This window comes from Panthera onca, chromosome E3, assembly GCF_046562875.1.
Source record: "Panthera onca isolate mPanOnc1 chromosome E3, mPanOnc1 haplotype 2, whole genome shotgun sequence".
NCBI classification, from domain to species: domain Eukaryota; kingdom Metazoa; phylum Chordata; class Mammalia; order Carnivora; family Felidae; genus Panthera; species Panthera onca.
The window spans coordinates 40221171-40238357 of record NC_138354.1 but is presented as its reverse complement, the minus strand read 5'-3'; the positions used below and the strand labels follow the sequence as shown (position 1 = coordinate 40238357).

At 61.0% G+C, this 17187-nt stretch overlaps 3 protein-coding genes across 3 annotated transcripts; 2 read left to right on the top strand and 1 right to left on the bottom strand.

Moving 5' to 3' along the window:
• Positions 1-21: 21 nt before the first annotated feature.
• Positions 22-2327, bottom strand: NOXO1 (NADPH oxidase organizer 1). Its single transcript, XM_060627372.3, has 8 exons — positions 2171-2327; positions 2011-2091; positions 1756-1831; positions 1478-1655; positions 1137-1318; positions 938-1042; positions 527-644; positions 22-444 (listed from the first exon to the last, which is right to left on the bottom strand). Exons 1-8 carry the CDS (start codon positions 2234-2236, stop codon positions 135-137), a joined length of 1116 nt encoding a protein of 371 aa, XP_060483355.3. The 5' UTR covers positions 2237-2327; the 3' UTR covers positions 22-134.
• Positions 2328-5095: 2768 nt separating this feature from the next.
• GFER (growth factor, augmenter of liver regeneration) lies at positions 5096-7759 on the top strand. The gene is made up of 3 exons (XM_060627371.3): positions 5096-6017; positions 6404-6600; positions 7502-7759. The coding sequence occupies exons 1-3, from the start codon at positions 5232-5234 to the stop codon at positions 7662-7664; spliced, it is 1146 nt and encodes a 381-aa protein (XP_060483354.3). The 5' UTR covers positions 5096-5231; the 3' UTR covers positions 7665-7759.
• A 3090-nt stretch (positions 7760-10849) lies between these two features.
• SYNGR3 (synaptogyrin 3) lies at positions 10850-15346 on the top strand. The gene is made up of 4 exons (XM_078440260.2): positions 10850-11106; positions 13324-13561; positions 13669-13811; positions 13891-15346. The coding sequence occupies exons 1-4, from the start codon at positions 11008-11010 to the stop codon at positions 14098-14100; spliced, it is 690 nt and encodes a 229-aa protein (XP_078296386.1). The 5' UTR covers positions 10850-11007; the 3' UTR covers positions 14101-15346.
• Positions 15347-17187: the final 1841 nt, after the last annotated feature.

The window sequence follows — 17187 nt, the reverse complement described above, 5'->3', positions numbered from 1 at the left end:
ACAGGCAGACACGAGGTGTGGATCAGTCAGAAGAGCTTTACTCAGGCGATGGAGAAGTATAGCTTCCTGGCCCTTCCCGCCAAGGCTCCCACCCTCACATGCTCCTCCTCCAGCCCTGATGGTGGTGGCTGGCATCAGTCCTCCCCGGGATCTGGAGCGTTTGGCTTGCCCTCTGCGCAATTCCACACACCCTCAAGGGGGTCCTTGCGCAGCAGTGCCCTGCGGGTGACCGTGCAGCAGCGGCTCTGAATGGCGCTCAGCGTGGGGCGGGCGGGCACGGTAGGGGGAAGGGTCGTGGCCTGGGAGGTCTCAGGGGAGCCTTGGGCCTCTCCCACTCTAATCTCGCCGTTGGCCTCTCGGTGGAGCCCCGGTCTACTCAGGAGAGCACCCAGGCCCTCTGGTTGCAGCCGCACGGCCGGGAGAAGACCAGAGCGCCTGCCGAACCTGTGAGGAGGGCGGAGTTTGGCCAGCCCTGGACCCTGCCCCGCCCCAAGCTGGGCCCAGCTCCAGCCCCGCCCCCACTCACCTGCACAGCCACCAGCCGCGGTCGGATGTTTCCAGCACGCGCACGCGCGCCCCTGCGGGCACAGACAGTTCATCCTCGTGGCTGCTCTCATAGGCGAGGGCAGTGCAGAATTGGGGCCCTGGGAATGGGCGCTCGGGGTCACTTGCAGGGCCACAGAGGCTGGGGTCCCCACTTCGCGGTCTCCCACAGAATCACCTTAAGGCATCCCCCTGGTAATGGATAGCATGCAAACCCACTGGGGCTCCAGCTCACTGTGGGGACCAAGTACGTGCTATGGGGTCACTGCCTCCACCTAGTCGCCCCATGTCCTCGATCTCCTCCATCTGTTAGGTGTTTCCTGTGGCTCAGCTTTGCTGCAGCCTGCCCAGAGATGGCAGGTGGCTTAGGGTGGGGAGGAGGGCACTGGCATACCACCACTCCCTAGGGGTTGTCGCTCTTGGCCCAAGGCTGCTTCCTCCAGGTAGGGAGCAGGAAACCATGCTGTCTGCTGGTCTTCATTTGCCACCAGCCACCAGCCTGTGGGCAAGAGGCGGGCGGGGGTTCAGGTCCCCAAGCCCGCTGAGGTCCCGGAGGCAGGTGGTCGAGTCTGCACAGTCCTGTCCAGCCCTACCTGAGGGGTGTCGCAGCAGCACGTCTAGGGCCTCCTGGGCCCGTGCTTGGAAAGGCCGGCCCTGTGTGTCCCGGGTGCTGAAAGGCTGCAGGCAGCGCAGGCTCTGAGCCTCCAGGCCACGGATGGTGAGGCTGTCCGGTGGGCGGGGCGGGGGCTCTTCAGGGGCAGGCAGGATCACCAGACTGGGAAGGGCAGTGGGTGCAGGCCAGAGGTCACCCCTCACCAGTCCGCCCAGCCTTAGCTGCTCGTAGGTCCCACCACAGGCCTTCCCCACCACCACCAGCACCACCCCCAGCCTCCAAGTTCTTCCACGGGCAGGGAGTTGGGGGCGAGTCAGGCACCTGCCAGGTGGCAGTGTGGGCTCCAGGTCCAGGGGTTGCGGCGCAAAGAAACCGGTGAGCACCGGGCTCCGGGACACGCGCTCCGCCGCCCCCAGCAGCGCCTGCGAGTAGGTCTCCAGCAGCCGCAGGCGCGCCAGGCCGCGGCCGGTGCGCCCCCCGCGCACCAACAGCGAAGCGTCTGCGGGCAAGACAGGAACAGGCTGTGGGACCCCAGCCCCAGGGTTCTCTCCGCGGGGTCGCTGGCGCCCCGCCCCTCCCGGGATCCCTGCCGGCCTCACCGCGAAGCTTGGGGAGAACGCGGTCTGATCTCCGCAGCAGGCCCGCCTCTACCGGGAAGGTTTCCTTGAGGGTCTTCTGAGGGAGAACCGGCGAATCGGTCTCTGAGAGTCCACCGGTTCCCTTGGGGGGGGATGGGGTTCCCTTGGGATGGTCGTAGGGGCTGGACGCCCTTGTGGGGGCAAGGGCAAACGCCCAGGCATGGGTCATTGGTGGGTCTCGCTGCCGGGGATTCGGGGTCCCCCAGGCTCACTCACGTGGAGTGTCTTGAACTCATCCCAGCTCCTGCGCACAAAGGTGTCGCTGTCGTCCGACCAGCTCACAGAGAAGGCAAATGTCTGTTGGGAGAAATATTGGAGGGGCTGGGCCAGGAATTCCCTCCTTCCTTGGGGCTGGCAGGTACCCACCCGGTCATACCTGATGCTGCTCTGTCTGCACTAGGGCCAGTGTGCATACCGACACCGGGTGCCGGGGGCCTGCCATCGCTGTGCCTCCCGAGTCACGGACTTGGGCTTCTGGAGCTAGCCGAGGGCGGCGACCCACTGCGAGTGTCCCGCTGCGACCTTGCTCACAGGGGCGAGGGGGACTCCCCAGCACCCGGAAAACTGATTGGAATTCCCCAGGGACGTCCCAGACCTGCCGGGTCTTTGTAGCACTGCCCTGCCCTCCGTCCTTCCCAGCTTCCTCACAGTGCCCAAAGTAGAAGATCTGGGTGGAGGGACAGCATCGCAGGGTTTGGTTGGGGGGGGGTTGGCAGGGGTGAGGCAAGGAGGCGGTGGAGGGTGGGGACTGTAGCTGGAGGCCCTCTGGCCTGAGTCTGCCACCAAAAGGAGGAGGAAAAGAAAGCCATCAAAGTGCCGCCAGGTCTGGCCTACCTCTCCCGCTCTTCCACGCCCTGTGCTTCTGGAACTGGGACTAGGGAGGGCCTCCTCCGGGGCGTGCTCCATGACCTGTCTTTGAACTCACCTGGGAAGTCTGGAAGCAGGGACCCAGTGCTGAGAGCTTTGTGAACGTTGTTTGGCTTAATATTCATATTGGAGGGAGGACCTCTTAATGTTCCCAAATCACAGAGGAGGAAATCTGTATTCAATGGATAGTTAATATCAGTTTTTCTGGATGCGTTGGGGAGGGGTGGGAGTGACTTGGAGCAGGACAAAGAGGGTCCATCCCTGCAGTCACTGGCACTTGGGGGAGGTGGTGACTAGGACGGTTTTGAGAGCTGCCTCTGGATTTCTGATTTATCACAATTTACTGCAAACACAACCTCTGAAATCAGAGGTGACTGACTGAAGCGAGGAGAAGTTAGGCCCCGGAATCCCCAGACGAGGCGTGCTCACGTGCCCCACATCTCTGAGCTGCTTCCTTACAGGGATGATTTCCAGAGGTCCATCCAGCCCTAGTATATGGTGGCCTTTCCTGCTGTTGGGGCCACCAGCTCTATGTTGGGACTCCAACCCCAATCTGTCCAGGGAGGGGTTAGCCTCTAGGGCAGCCCTCCCAGAAACCACCCTGGCCTTGACAAAGGGCCTTTGTGTATCTGTCCAACCAGCGGCTCTCTCTGAAGCCCTCAAACCTTCCCTGGATTTGGCCCAGGCAATGAACACCTGTGGACACAGGCCTGAACTGCAGGGTGCCTTCAGCCCAGCCGTCACACTCCCCCAAGCTCAGTGGGGGCCGTGCTGAGGGCCCAGCTGGCCTGGCAGGGTCCAGGGTGGGGCAGACTCTTCTCCCCTGGAAGACAGAGGAGAAAAGCGGGGGAAGAGTCGGTTTATTCACAGCCAGGGACCCGGAAGACTGCTGAGACCTCTCCCTGCCCCAACTGAAAACCCCTGCTCCGCAGCACCAGCAACCCTGTTTCCTTTCTATCCCCTCTCCTTAGCCCCCACCCTCACCTCTCCCTTGGACAACTGCCCCCTCCTCCCATGCCCGTGCTCCTCACTAGCTCCCATGAAATCCACTCTCCAGAGGAATCTTTGCAAAATACAAATGGGGGGTGATGAGGTTTTAGGGTAATGGGCGGAGGGGGAGGTCCAGAGCTGACGGCCAAGAAAGAATTCTTAGACGTCTTGGGTGCAAAAAGGCAATTTTATTAAAGCACGGGGACAGGACCCATAGGTAGGAAGAGCTGCACTATAGGTGCGGGGTGACCATTTTACGGAGTTGGGGAGAGGGAGTTACTAGAATGAGATTGTCATATGCTAAAGACTCACAGATTATCGGAGGCCTAGCTATTGTGAAACTAAGGTTGTTTTTTCCTCTAGCAAAGCATTAACGTTAAGACAGTAGTGAGTTCCTGGACTTTAGGCTATTGCAGGATTGCCTTCTTCTGGTAAACTGGTGGAGACTTACCAGTTTAACCATTTTTTTTTCCTTTTTGTCCAGAGTGTCCAAGGAATATCACATATCCCACCTGAGGGTGGGGGTGTGCTAGCTTGTGCCTGGCCCCTCAGCCTGCCTCATGCTCCCTCATCAGGGGGCGCCTGAGTGGATCAGTCCATTGAGCGTCCGACTCTAGATTTTGGCTCAGGTCATGATACCAGGATTGTGAGGTTAAGTCGCGCTTCGGGCTCCGCACTGAGCGAGGAGCCTGCTTCGGATTCTCCCCCACCCCCCACTGCCTCTCCCTTGCTCTCTTTTTCAAATTAGAAACAAACAAACCAACGCAGAAATGGGATCAGGTCGGGGTAGCCCTGCCCCAAATTGTCCAGCACCTTCCTATGGTCCTTAAAATAAATTCCCAGCTCCGAGGGCAGTTGATGAGGCCCTCCCGTGCTCCTGCCTACCTTTGGGTCTCTCCTCCCACCACCTTCCCCAGGTCCTGTCCCACTTTTCTGCCCTTGCGAGAGTCCAAGACCCTCTCATCTCCAGCCTTGGCCTTGACTGCCCTCCTTAGCCAATTCCTCATCCTTCAGGCCCCTGCCTAAGGGTCACCTCCTCAATGAGGCCTCCCTGACTTACCACGCCCTGTTCATGGTCCCCATAATTTGTAAGTGAACATTTGTTAGTGTGACTCCTTTTTTGTTTTGTTTTTACTTTTTCCGTCTTGACCACTGGACAAGGAGCTGAGGAGGTCAGGGACGGATCTTGTGCCCACCCTGACCAGCGCCTAGATCTGTGGTTGGAACAGATTAGGCACTACACAAATATTTGCATAATGGATGAAAGTAGGTATAGAAACTGAGACGACTCCCCAGGTGGAAATAACCCCTTCGGGCAGGCTGTAGGATCCGGGCTATTCCTGGCCAGGAGGAGCCCAGAGCCGCGCGCCGCCTTCTTTTCAGGCACAGCCCCGCCCCGCGTTGCCAGGCGCCCGTTGTCGCCCGGAGGGATCCGCGGGACCCAGGCCCTAGCGCGCGCCTTCTCTGTGCGCTCAGGGCACCGTGCCTCGTTGCCATGGCGCCGCGCCTCCCTCCGCTGGGCGCTCCCCGGCTGAGGGCACAGAGCCTGGCCGCGGGCACGCGGGGCGGTCAGAAGAGCGATGGGGGCGTCACGGGCCGGAACACGGACTTCGCCTCGATCGCAGCAGCCTGAGTCCAGCGCGCGGCCGCGACGCGTTTTCCACAACACGCTGCTCTTCTACTGGAGGAAGCGGGAGCGCCGCCACGGACGACGCAAGCCGGGCTCGGGACGCGGATCGAGGCCCAGCGACGCGGCCAGGATCCGGGCTGCTGGCCCTTCGCCCACGCCGACCCGGACCCAAGCCTCGGGCTCTGCAGCCTCTCGGGCGCGGTCTTCGGCCCACAGCCCTACCTCCCTGCCGGACCCCGCCCCGACCCCGGGCCCCGCCCCCGCCCCCGCCCCCAGCTCCAGCCCCAGCCCCAGCCTCAGCCCCAGCTCGAGCCCGTCCTCCCAGCCCACGGCCGAACCCGAGCCTGCGCCCGCGGCGCGCGCGCCCGGGTCCTGTGGCCGCGCCCTGGCGGCGGCGCGCGCGCTGGCCTGGCGGCCGTCTTGGAGGCCCATCTGGAGGCCGAGCTGGCCCGGCAGGCATTGCGCGGGCAATATGGCGGCGCCCGGCGAGCGGGGGCGCTTCTACGGCGGGAACCTCTTCTCGTTTCTGCCCGGCGGCGCGCGCTCCGAGGTGATGGACGACCTAGTGACGGACGCGCGCGGCCGGGGCGCGGGGCGGAGAGATGCCGCTGCCTCGGCCCCGACGCCAGCCCCGGCGCCGACCTCCGATTCTCAGGTCGCCGAGGAGGACACGTCCCGGAGGCGGCCCTGCCGGGCCTGCGTGGACTTCAAGACGTGGATGCGGACGCAGCAGAAGGTGCAGATGCACCCCGGGGCCGCCACCTACCCGCAGAGGCCCGCGAGCCCGGCTGACCCCTAGTCCCGGCCCGCACAAGCACCCGCGCCCTCGGCCCCCACACCTTGCTTGTTCTCGGGCCCCCGCGCTGATCTCCCAAGGCCCAAGCCGAGGGGCCCCACGGGCCCTATGCCTGACAGACATGTGCCCCGCAGGGTAGGCTGCCCCTAAACCTTGCCCCGAGGGAGGGCCGGCCTTTAGGCTTTCAGCCACACGTGTGCCGGATCGGTGGCCTAGGACTTCTGTCTCAAGACAGTGAGCCTCTGTCTTGGGGCGGGGAAAAGGGGAGTCTTGTCGCCTCCTGGTCCAGGGAGGTGAACTGACCCTTGGTCGATCTCCTCCCGCAGCGGGACAGCAAGTTTAGGGAAGATTGCCCTCCCGATCGCGAGGAACTGGGCCGCCACAGCTGGGCTGTCCTCCACACCCTGGCTGCCTACTACCCCGATCTGCCGACCCCAGAACAGCAGCAAGACATGGCTCAGTTCATACATTTATTTTCCAAGTTTTACCCGTGTGAGGAGTGTGCCGAAGACATAAGGAAGAGGTAAGTTGTGTCCGCCTCATCTGTAGGCAGCAGAGCATCAGCCTGGGCTTGGGGCCCCTAGCTGATGTCATAAAGGGGAGCCTGGACAAGTAGGTGCAGAGGTGACAGAGGGTTTCCCGGAGCAGGGAGCACCAGCAGTGGGCTTTGGATCCACTGAGCCATCTCCTTTCTCCTCAAAGGCCAAGCTGCCTGGGGCTGCTGCTTTCTACAGCCAGAGGCGCCTGGCCAGGCTTCTCTTACAAAGTCTCTTGCTTAGCACTGGAGGCCCGGGCAGGTTAAGGAGTCCACTTTGCCTGACTTCTGGAGCAGGACTGCTGATCTCGAGACCTTGAGAATCCACTGGTTTTGCTTCCTTAGAGTTCCTTTTTCCTCAATGGGGGGCCCAAGAGCTGTTGTTTGGCACCCAGGAGGTGTTTCTGGGCTGAATGTGGGGGCCAGGGCAGCCCTGTGAAGCCTGGGCAGTTGGAACAGGTCCCTTGCTAAGCTGCTGCACCGGGGCTCCAGGTGCTAGAAACAGGTTTGGTTTTCGGTTATGCCTTTGTGTTGGCCCCACCCCTTCCACACACTGCCTGGGGCCAGGGATGCTCAGGGAGACTTCTTGATTGTTATGAGGTTGTAAAGTTGCCTGGTTTGTGCCTTAATGTCTTGCTCTGAGCTGTTGTCAGGGTTTGCCAAGCTCCTCAGGAAGGGGGCCCGAGCTGGCCGAGGAGCCCGTCACTGTTGGACACTGCAGGATCAGCCCTGTTCTGGGAGCTCCTGTGTCTCAGCACAAGGGCACTCTGGGTGTAGCTGACAGCAGCACCCCAGCTTTCCTCCCTGGATGGAGCAGGCAAGGAGCTGGAGGGGCAGGGGCAGTGGGGCCACCGCCCGTCCCCATCCTTTACGTGATTCCGCCACACAGGATATGCAGGAACCAGCCAGACACGCGCACCCGGGCGTGCTTCACCCAGTGGCTGTGCCGCCTGCACAATGAAGTGAACCGCAAGCTAGGCAAGCCGGACTTTGACTGCTCGCAAGTGGACGAGCGCTGGCGTGACGGCTGGAAGGATGGGTCCTGCGACTAGACGGTGGCCGGCAGAGCCGTGGGACAGCAGCCTGGGCCTGCGGGCAGCCTGGCCAGAGAGGGGCGGGGCACTCATTAAAGTGCATGGGAGCCACAGCCTGTCGTGTCTCAGTTGGGTGGTCCCCAGACACTGCTCTTGGGGCCCTTTCCCTCTTAGGTCTGGAGTACAAGTGGGGGTGCCTGCCGCAGACACCCTGCTGGCTCCTCCTCGGCTGAGGCCCCAGGGGCTGCCCGTGAAGGAGGCAGGAGCAGTCCAAGCTGTGCCTTCCATTCAGAATGCAGCCTCCATGCCCTGGGGCCCACTTGCCTGCACGAGAAAGTGAAGGGCCTGCCTGGGCTCCCTGTCCTGCTCCTCGAGGCTGGGCCATGGTCTCCCCACCATGTAGCTAGAGACTGCTGCAGTGACCGCAGCTCCGTAGGCTGAGTGCTGTCAGTAATTCGGGAAAAGAGGCCTGGGGGCGGAGGCCCCCCCGCCCCCGCTCAGTCCCTACGGGGAGAGCACAGGCAGGCTTCTCTGAGGCTCCACTAGTGCTGCTGCCCGCCTCCTGTCCAGCACTTACCTGTACCAGGCCTGACGCAGGCGTGTGGGGCCAGCCTCAGCTTGAGACCAAAATAAAATGATGGAGAGGTGACCAAGGGCCTGGCTTCGGTGTGTTCTGTGCTGGGACTTGCGGCGAGGGACGGGGCCTGTCCGCACCGCCCTGGGCAGCTGCTTCCTTCTGTCCAAGTTCTGCTCAGAGGAGGGCAAGGTCCCAGGGCAAGAGCAGCCCAGGAAGCCCCAGGAACAGCACTGGAGCCGAGGGCAGGTCAGAGGTGAGTGGGAGGTCAGACGGCACCGAGTCTTCAAGGTCCCGGCAAGGACTTTGTTTCAACACCCACCTACCTCCCGTGATGGGGAGGTCTCAGAGGATTTGGAGCCAGGGAATGGCAAGATGAGTTCCCAAAGGTTCCTCTGGCTGCGGATCTGGGCTGAGGCAGGTGTGGGTGAGAGCAGGGAGGGCAGGCATGTGACCGCGGAGAGGCAGGCTTGCCCCAGGGTAGCAGTAGAGCCAAGAGAAAGGAGCCAGAGTGGACCGTGGGGTTTGGGCCCCAGCAGCTGGGAGGATGAAGTTACTCTGGGTATCAGTGCCCTGGAGAAGGCTGTGGGTGGAGCAGGCTTGGCGTCTTCCCAGATCCGCTCCCAGGCGTGGCCCCCAGCCAGAATGGACCAGTAACAAGCAGCCCCATCCCTGGGGTCCTAATGCCCTGGTCATCTCTGTGCTCATGGCATCTTGGCAGAGGCATGGCAGAAGCAGAGCCTTTGGCATGGCTTCCTCAGCGTCTTCCCCCAACCAGCACCACAGGGGTGCTGGCTTCGGCAGGGCCTCCCCAGAGAGGACAGTGGCGCAAAGGAATCGGAGGCAGGGAGCAGCCGGCAGAGAAGTCGCGCCGCTTTCCTCCTCTGGGTGGACTTTTCCCTGCACGTGGCTTATTTCTAGCCTCCCAAGTCACCTGCTAGTTGGGGAAACGGCTGGCCTCTCTAGGGATGCTGTGGTTGGCTCAGGAACACACCGCCTGGATGTTCCCTTTTCCCATAACTCTGGCTTCCTGGAGGCTCCCCCCGCCCCCAAATCCAGGCGAAGGCAAGTGGGACTATAGTTCAAGGGGAGGTTCTGGCTTGAGCTGTCACAGCACACAGACCAAGGGAGTGAGCGGAGAGGGAGGAGAAAAGCCCCAGGACCATGCCCTGGGACCCCCAAGGTTCAAAGGTCACGGGAGGTCACAGGTTGGACAAGAGGAGAGAACCCCAAAAGGGTGATGAGAAAGGGCTCACGAAATAGGAACGTGAGGAGAGGGCGACACCTGGAAACATGGGGTGGGGACATCTGAATTGTCCCTGGGACTAAAGGGAGCAATACCAGGGGGCATCCGGACAGGAAGGGGGTCAGGAGTAGAGGTTTGCTTTTCAGGCCCAAGAAAGCAGCCTGTTGGGATGCTGACGCAAATGGTCACACAAAAGGGGCAAACAGATGGTGCTCAGGACAGACCAGGAGCTGTTGCTGACAGATGAGGGTGACCGACCAGATGCACAGTGGAATGGACCACGGGTCTCACCAGCGACACTTCTGGCCATGCCTGCCTTGGGATGGCTTCCACACTGGGATGGGACCAGGCATCACTGTGCACACGGACAGCACAGCAAGGACCCTCTGAGCACCAGTCACTTTCTGATGTGATGAGGGAACTCAACCAGCTGCCTGTGTGTGATCTGAAAAATGGGGGTGGGGGGGGCTCTGATAGTCCCTGCCTCCCACCGTTGTGGTGCCACACCTGGCACTGTAAATGATCCAGAAATGCCAACGTTTCCTATCGATGCCCAAGCCACAAACACAGCAGTTGTCCTGGACCCTGCCAGGCTGGCCAAGAAAAACGGGAGGAGGGGACCCTGTCTAACTTGGGCTCGGGGATCTGCACAAGGGACCCGGTGGGGACCCCAGCCTGTCCAAACTCCCCATCTCATGTTTCTTCCCACCCTGTGGCCCCAAACTAAACATGTCAGCCTCAAGTGGTTGGGGGGACCCAGGAGTGTGATGGACTCACTGGGGACCCTTGGAATGACAGCCTCCAGCCACCGAAAAGGAGCAGAAATGTCCCCCAAGCCCCACCCATGCTGGCCTGTGGGCTCTGTCCTCCTTGATAAGTGCCTCTGCGCGGCAGAGGCCGTTCTCTCTCCCTGTCAGGGAGGTTAGGACCTTCCGAAGGAGAAGCTAGGATGCAACTGTGTGGGTTCATAGGAAGGGCCCAGGAATTTCTCTCTGGTCTGCGGGGAACCAGGGACGGGGAGTCGGGTTCCCCTTCCCTGAGGGCTGGCTGGGGAAGACGCTGGAGCCCTAGCGGGTTACCCTTCACTCGCCAAAGAGCTCAGCTCAGAGGGGCGGGGTCAGGTTCGTCTGTCCCTTCCCCTGGCTGCGGGAAAGGCTGAGCCCAGCGTCTCCCTCCCCTGCTGACTCCCGACTTCACCCGTGAGGGGCGGTTCGGACCCCTAGCCCCTGCTCCAGACGCGGGCTGGGCGGGTGGTCTGCATCTCAGCGCGGGGTCTAGCAGGTGACTGTAGGGGGTGGGTCGGTGGGCGGGGCGGAGGCAGAGGCGGGCTCCAGCCCGGCGCGCGGACCAGTTGGCGGGGGGCACCGGCTCGGCCCCGCCCCGCGCGCTCCCGCCGCGGCCGGCGCGCGCTCCCGGGAGGCGGCGGCAGCAGCGGCAGCGCCAGCAGCATCGGCAGCACACCCGGGCGGCCTCGGGCGGGGCCGGCTGGACGGACAGACAGACAGAGGGCGCCGGGGGCGCACGTCCCTCCTGGGCCAGCCATGGAGGGAGCCTCGTTCGGCGCGGGCCGCGCGGGGGCCGCCCTGGACCCCGTGAGCTTCGCCCGGCGGCCCCAGACCCTACTGCGGGTCGCGTCCTGGGTGAGTGGCCCCCGCCCCGGTCCCCGATCCCGCCTCGCCTCGCCTCGCATCCCTCGTCCTTTCCCGCTGCCCCTAGCCCCTCGCCCCCATCCTTGTCCCCGCGGGCCCCTCCCCCGCCGGCCGCAGGTTGGGGTGACGTCACCGGGCTGGGCGCGCCCACCTGCGGGAGGGGGAGGGGCCGGCGGCAACCGCCGGGGACCTTGAGAGGTCACCGCCCGCCGCCCCCATCCTCCAATTCCTCCTTAGGTCTAACTCTGTCCCCTACCTTAGCCCTCGCTCCGTTTTTCTTGTTCTCACGACCTGGAAGCGGGCACAGGGGCGGGGACGGGATTGGGCTCGAGCGCTCCATCTCAGCACGAGGAGGGGGCTGTGGGAGCCAAGTGTATCAGGCAGAGCTTCCGCCCGCTTCTCCCCCACACACATCCTCCAGCCTCCTTCGAAGGGAACTGGCCCTTTCCCAGGCCCCCCAGTTGCAATTGTGAGTGTGGGGGTGCTCTGGGATCCCTCTGGGTGGGGCAGCAAGAAGGGGCTCTGCACTAGAAGGACTTCCTGGGGGTGGTGTGGGAGGGGCAGATTTGGGCACAGCCTCGCCCAGTGGGGCATCCCTAGAGGGGGCGTCCTGCTTCCCCCTCGAACGCCTCCAGGCAGGAAAGATGGAGAGGTGGGGTGACTATATGGGTTTTGTGTAGCCGCTGGCACTTGGTGCCAGCTGCACCTGCCCGCTTGTCTTCAAGGAGAGCGATGCCCAGGGTGGGCTGACTTGGGGCAGACCAGGATAGGACCCCTGTATCCTAGTGCCAGCTCTGGTGCGACTTGTGGACCACCCTGGGGGCACATATCCATACCCCACACCTCGGTTTCCCTCCGGACTTCATCTCAAGGAGCTGGCGAAGGAAAGGAGAGAAATGAAGTTGAAACTGAAGGTCTGTTTTTAGAAACACAGCGCTGCCCAGAGCTAAAACAGCAGCATCAGGTTTAAAATGACTGTGGTCCACGGGTGCCTGGCTGGCTCAGTCGGTAGAGCATGTGACTCAGGGTCGTGAGTTCAAGCCCCACATTGGCTGTGGAGCCTACCTTAAAAAAAAAAAAAAATAAATAAATAAAATAAATAAATAAAGTAAAATGACTATGGTCCGCTGCCACCTGCCTTCCAGCCTTTGTGGGCACGGGATGCTGTGGTTTGACTGAAACCCGAAGGTTAATAGTATCGCCTTTTGAGCCGGAACACTTATGGTGCCAATAATCAGTCACATGGGGCTGTCATCCCTTGGGTGCCCACCAAGTGCAGCACGGCAGGTGGACATTATTTCTCTGGCCCCAATACTCCATGAGCTGCACCTGTTACTGTATTTGGCATGTTAAGAAGCAGGGCCACACAGCTCCCGGATGCTGAGGGTGGGTTCTAGGCAGGGCCTGGATGTCAGCCGTGCAACTGTCCCTCCGCGGCTTCCCTGTGTGGTCTGGCCCCTCTCTTCACACCTGCTTCCCACAGCGCCACCCGCTGGAGCCTGGGAATCACTGATCCAGGTGAAGGCTCCTGTTCCTACAGTCTGGAGTGTAGGGGCCCTGCGGTGCTGATGACCCAGTTTGAATGTCAGCCCCATCTTTTATCAGCCAAGTGACTTCACTAATTGGAGCCCCAATTTTCCCATCTATAAAGGGGATAAGAACAATGGCCCCCTTGTGGTTTGCAGGGAGGATTCTATGAGGAATCCATGTAAAGTCACGGTTTTAAGCATAGTGCCTGAGCATAGTAGATGCTCACTAAATGGTACATGTCCATAATTTCTAAAAATGTTTTTATTTATTTTGAGAGAGAGAGAGAGAGAGACAGAGTGCGAGTGGGGAGGGGAAAAGAGAGAGGGAGACGCAGAATCTGAAGCAGGCTCCAGGCGCTTAGCTGTCAGCACACAGCCCGAGGCGGGGCTTGAACCCATGAACTGTGGGATCGTGACCTGAGCTGAAGTCGGAGGTTTAACCGACTGAGCCACCCAGGCTCTCCAATGTCCAAAATTTTTAAATACGTGAGGGAGGTATTAAGGGAAGGGTGCCCGAAGATCCCATCCACAGATGGGCCCTGTGCTGCAGGGAGAGGTAGGGACAGGCCCGAGGGCGTGAGCAGTCGCGGTGGGTGACGGGGACATCCGCCTCGGCTGGGAAGGGGGCGCCACCGCAGGGCCCTGAGTGCCCCTGCCCCCTCCCTCCCGCCGCCCGCAGGTGTTCTCCATCGCCGTCTTCGGGCCCATAGTCAACGAGGGCTACGTGAACACCGACAGCGGCCCCGAGCTGCGCTGCGTCTTCAACGGGAACGCGGGCGCCTGCCGCTTCGGCGTCGCTCTCGGCCTGGGGGCCTTCCTTGCCTGCGCCGCCTTCCTGCTGCTCGACGTGCGCTTCCAGCAGATCAGCAGCGTCCGCGACCGCCGCCGCGCGGTGCTGCTGGATCTGGGCTTCTCAGGTGGGCGGGGCCGGGCCGCGGGGCGGGGCTTCTTCCGGGGCGGGGCTTGCCGGCGGTGGGCGGGGCCTCCCGCGCCGGCCTCCCCTGACTCGCGCGCCTGCCGGCAGGGCTCTGGTCCTTCCTGTGGTTCGTGGGCTTCTGCTTCCTCACCAACCAGTGGCAGCGCACGGCGCCCGGGCCCGGCACGCTGCAGGCGGGAGACGCGGCGCGGGCCGCCATCGCCTTCAGCTTCTTCTCCATCCTCAGCTGGGTGAGTGCGGCCGGCGGGGGCCGGGCCGGGGCCGGGGCGGGGCGGGGTCGGTGCTGGCTGACCCCGGGCTCCCCCTCAGGTGGCGCTCACTGTGAAGGCCCTGCAGCGGTTCCGCCTGGGCACGGACATGTCGCTCTTTGCCACCGAACAGCTGGGCGCCGGGGCGGGTCAGGCCTATCCTGGCTACCCGGTGGGCAGCGGCGTGGAGGGCACCGAGACCTACCAGAGCCCTCCCTTCACCGAGACCCTGGACACCAGCCCCAAAGGGTACCAGGTGCCTGCCTACTAGTGGCCGGCAGGCCCCCACCAGGGCTCGGAGGCTGCCACCAAAGCAGGCAGGGTCCAGGGCGTCCTGGGACCTCCCTCAGGTCCTCCTGGCCCAGCGCCAGGGACAGAGGGGGTGGCCACTGTGGGCCATCTGGGGCCAAGAGAGGGTAGCCCCCAGGGTGCCTAGGCTGCCCCTCCCCAGGTTCCCCCTGTCCCCTTAGGCGCTGGCCCCAGGCCCAAGGTCCTGAGGAGGGGACAGTGCGGTCTTGGACGTGTGTCCTCCAACCTCTGGTGAATCAGCCTGGGAGGGGGCCATTCCTCTCCTGAGTCAGCTAGCCCCCGGCTCACCTGTCCACTCTGGGGTCAGGGGTCTAGCTGTCCACAGCTAGGTGCAGGGGCTGCCCCCCAGACATGGGCGCTGTTCCCATCCCATGTCCCTGAGGGTAGTGACGGTCCCTGCTCCTGTTGTGGTGGCTCGCCCCATGGGGCTGTGCGTGCGCTCTGTCTGGAGCCTCCTCCCACTTGCCCTCACAGGCTCGCTAGAGTAGCCTGGTCCTGTTGATGTTGTGATTGTGGTCAAGACCTCGGGCTTCACCTCCTAGTTCCCCGCAAGCAGCCTCACTGTCTGTGGCCCCTGCTCCCATCCCCACCTGCCTTGGCCCGGGAGCCTGCCCACATGTGGGCATTCTGGGCTAGGAAGGCACAACACGGCCCTAGGCCTGGCCACCTGCCCTCTCCCACCCCCTTCAGTAAGACCTTGCCTAAGGGAGGCTTGGGACGCCTGGGTGCCTGGAGACACAAGCCCCTCACGAGGAGGGAGGCCCAGAGGCTCCCCATGCCCACAGTGCCCCGGACACGGCCGATCTGTGCAAACCCCTTTACCTTGGCTTCCCGGACCATCCCCTCAGCAAACTGCCCTGCACCCCCGTGGTAAGGCACAGCCCAAGGTCGGGGGCCCTCTGCGTAGCTGACGACTCATGCATTGCTCAAAGCCGGCTTTTTACATTATGTCAATACCAAATGCGGCTGCCACATTTCATTCTTACAGACAGACGCCTCCCTCTGGAGTTGCAGTTGAGTGACAGCCCTGTACGTTGTAGCATAGACCAATTATGTGTGGGTATTTAAGTGAACATGTTTACAATTTTTGTATCTATGGATCTTTCTCTCCCTCTTCCCAAAGAACAATCCCTGATGGTGTATTTTCAGTGTCCCCATGTTTCAACTGCAACTTCTTTACAATAAAGACTGTAAGTGAGTTTCCTCGGCACAGTCTCCGAGTCATTTCTACCCCTGCCCCTGCGGGTGCCAGAGGTTGGGATCTGCCCCATCAGCGCCCAGAATCCAGGAAGGGGCAGCAAGGGGAGGTCAGGCTGATGCCCACATTCTGGGGGTCTCTGAGGCCCCCACCACACATCCCTCTGGGTGGCTCAAAGCAGGAGACCCCTCTCTCTCTCTTTTTAATCTAAACTGGTTGTTTGTTTGTTTGTTTAACGTTTATATCTGAGAGAGACAGACAAGGATGGTTATCCTTTGTGGGTTATCTGTGTTTCCTTTTTGGTAAAAGGTATTATAAGTTGTATTATGTTGAGATGTGGCTTTTTAAAGAATTATCCTGTTTAGTACTTGTGTTATGTGTGTGTGTGTTTTTAAACAACCATTTATTAATCTCCACACAACTCCAATGTGGGGTTGGAACTCACGACCTGAGATGGAGTCACGTGATCTACCAACAGAGCCATTCAGGCGCACCCCAGTGCTTATTAAGCTTTCTATCTTTCTTCAATGCTAAGAAAAGCAGTCATTATTTCTCTGCCTGTGCCCTTCTTTACATGTCTGCCTTCCGTTCCTGGGACCCCACCAGGTGCTCCGTGCAGCTTCCAGAGCCACATTCCATGGCCAGCTAACTCCATCTCTGGAGATTTTCCCAGCTTGGTCTTGTTTGCTTTTTTTTTTTTTTTTTAATTGTTTTTTAATGTTTATTTTTGACAGAGAGAGAGAGACAGAGCATGAGGGGGGAGGGGCAGAGAGAGGGAGGCACAGAATCCGAAGCAGGCTCCAGGCTCCGAGCTGTCAGCACAGAGCCCCACGCAGAGCTCGAACCCATGAACCGTGAGATCATGACCTGAGCCGAAAGTCTGACGCTTCACCGACTCAGCCACCCAGGTGCCCCTCATTTCTTAGATTTCTAATTGTTTGATAACCTTCTGGTTGAGAGAAATGGCCTTGAGAACTGTCTCTGGGGCTGGAATGCCAGCTTGGCCACATCTGAGCAGGGCTGTCTCAGGTAAGTCTCTCAGCTCGTCTGTGCCTCAGCCTCCCCTTCTGTAAGAGGGGAGAATAATTCTGGTCCCAGGAGTGGGCTGGGGGTCATGCTAAGGCATACGCAGAGCCCAGAGCAGGGCTTGTCACACGGCAGGCATCACTTAAGCGTTGCCTAGTAAAGACATCTCTGGGGGCACTTGGGTGGCTCATTTGGTTAAGCGTCCAACTTCAGCTCAGGTTGTGATCTCCAAGTTCGTGGGTTTGAGCCCCGCGTTGGGGTCTGTGCTGACAGCTCGGAGCCTGGAGCCGGCTTTGGATTCTGTGTCTCCCTCTCTCTCTGCCCCTCCCCTCCTCACACTCTGTCTCTCAAAAATGAATAAATGTTAAAAAAAAAAAAAAGAGAGAGCTCAGTTCTCACGTAAGGACACTTCCTTTTCTTTATTTGGACGTGCTTGTGTTTAGAACTACTGTTTACGTGGTTTAGGGCAGAAAGGGGAGATTTCTCTGGTCCCCTCTGAGATACTAGATCTGAATAATTCACAAATTATTTTTTCCCAGAATTTCAGACACGCTCTCTTCTGATGTGCTTCTGCGGTTTCCCTCAGTAGCTCCTGACCAGGCTGCAGGTGCAAACCTTGGCTCTGTAGGACTCCCGTGTTCTGGAAGGATGGTTTTACTGGCTACTTGACTATAGGTCAGACACGTCTTGGTGTATTCCTGGGAGGCCTGGGCGGTGCCAGACGTCCAGGACAGGGCACTGGCTGGTTGCTGCTTCCTGGGAGCACAGCCCAGCCGCCCCAGCTCCGCACACGGGTCGTCCCCACCCCCACCCAGTTGCTCCCTG

Excerpts from the sequence above, each read along its gene's own strand:
- NOXO1 (XM_060627372.3), bottom strand. The coding sequence starts at position 2,236 with ATGGCAGGCCCCCGGCACCCGGTGTCGGTATGCACACTGGCCCTAGTG. Across the intron at positions 1,832-2,010 it reads ATGAGTTCAAGACACTCCAC|AAGACCCTCAAGGAAACCTT; the intron begins GTGAGTGAGCCT and ends GTTCTCCCTCAG. Across the intron at positions 1,319-1,477 it reads CCCACACTGCCACCTGGCAG|TCTGGTGATCCTGCCTGCCC; the intron begins GTGCCTGACTCG and ends TGCCCTTCCCAG.
- GFER (XM_060627371.3), top strand. The coding sequence starts at position 5,232 with ATGGGGGCGTCACGGGCCGGAACACGGACTTCGCCTCGATCGCAGCAG. Across the intron at positions 6,018-6,403 it reads GGATGCGGACGCAGCAGAAG|CGGGACAGCAAGTTTAGGGA; the intron begins GTGCAGATGCAC and ends CTCCTCCCGCAG. Across the intron at positions 6,601-7,501 it reads GCCGAAGACATAAGGAAGAG|GATATGCAGGAACCAGCCAG; the intron begins GTAAGTTGTGTC and ends TCCGCCACACAG.
- SYNGR3 (XM_078440260.2), top strand. The coding sequence starts at position 11,008 with ATGGAGGGAGCCTCGTTCGGCGCGGGCCGCGCGGGGGCCGCCCTGGAC. Across the intron at positions 11,107-13,323 it reads TACTGCGGGTCGCGTCCTGG|GTGTTCTCCATCGCCGTCTT; the intron begins GTGAGTGGCCCC and ends CGCCGCCCGCAG. Across the intron at positions 13,562-13,668 it reads GCTGGATCTGGGCTTCTCAG|GGCTCTGGTCCTTCCTGTGG; the intron begins GTGGGCGGGGCC and ends GCCTGCCGGCAG.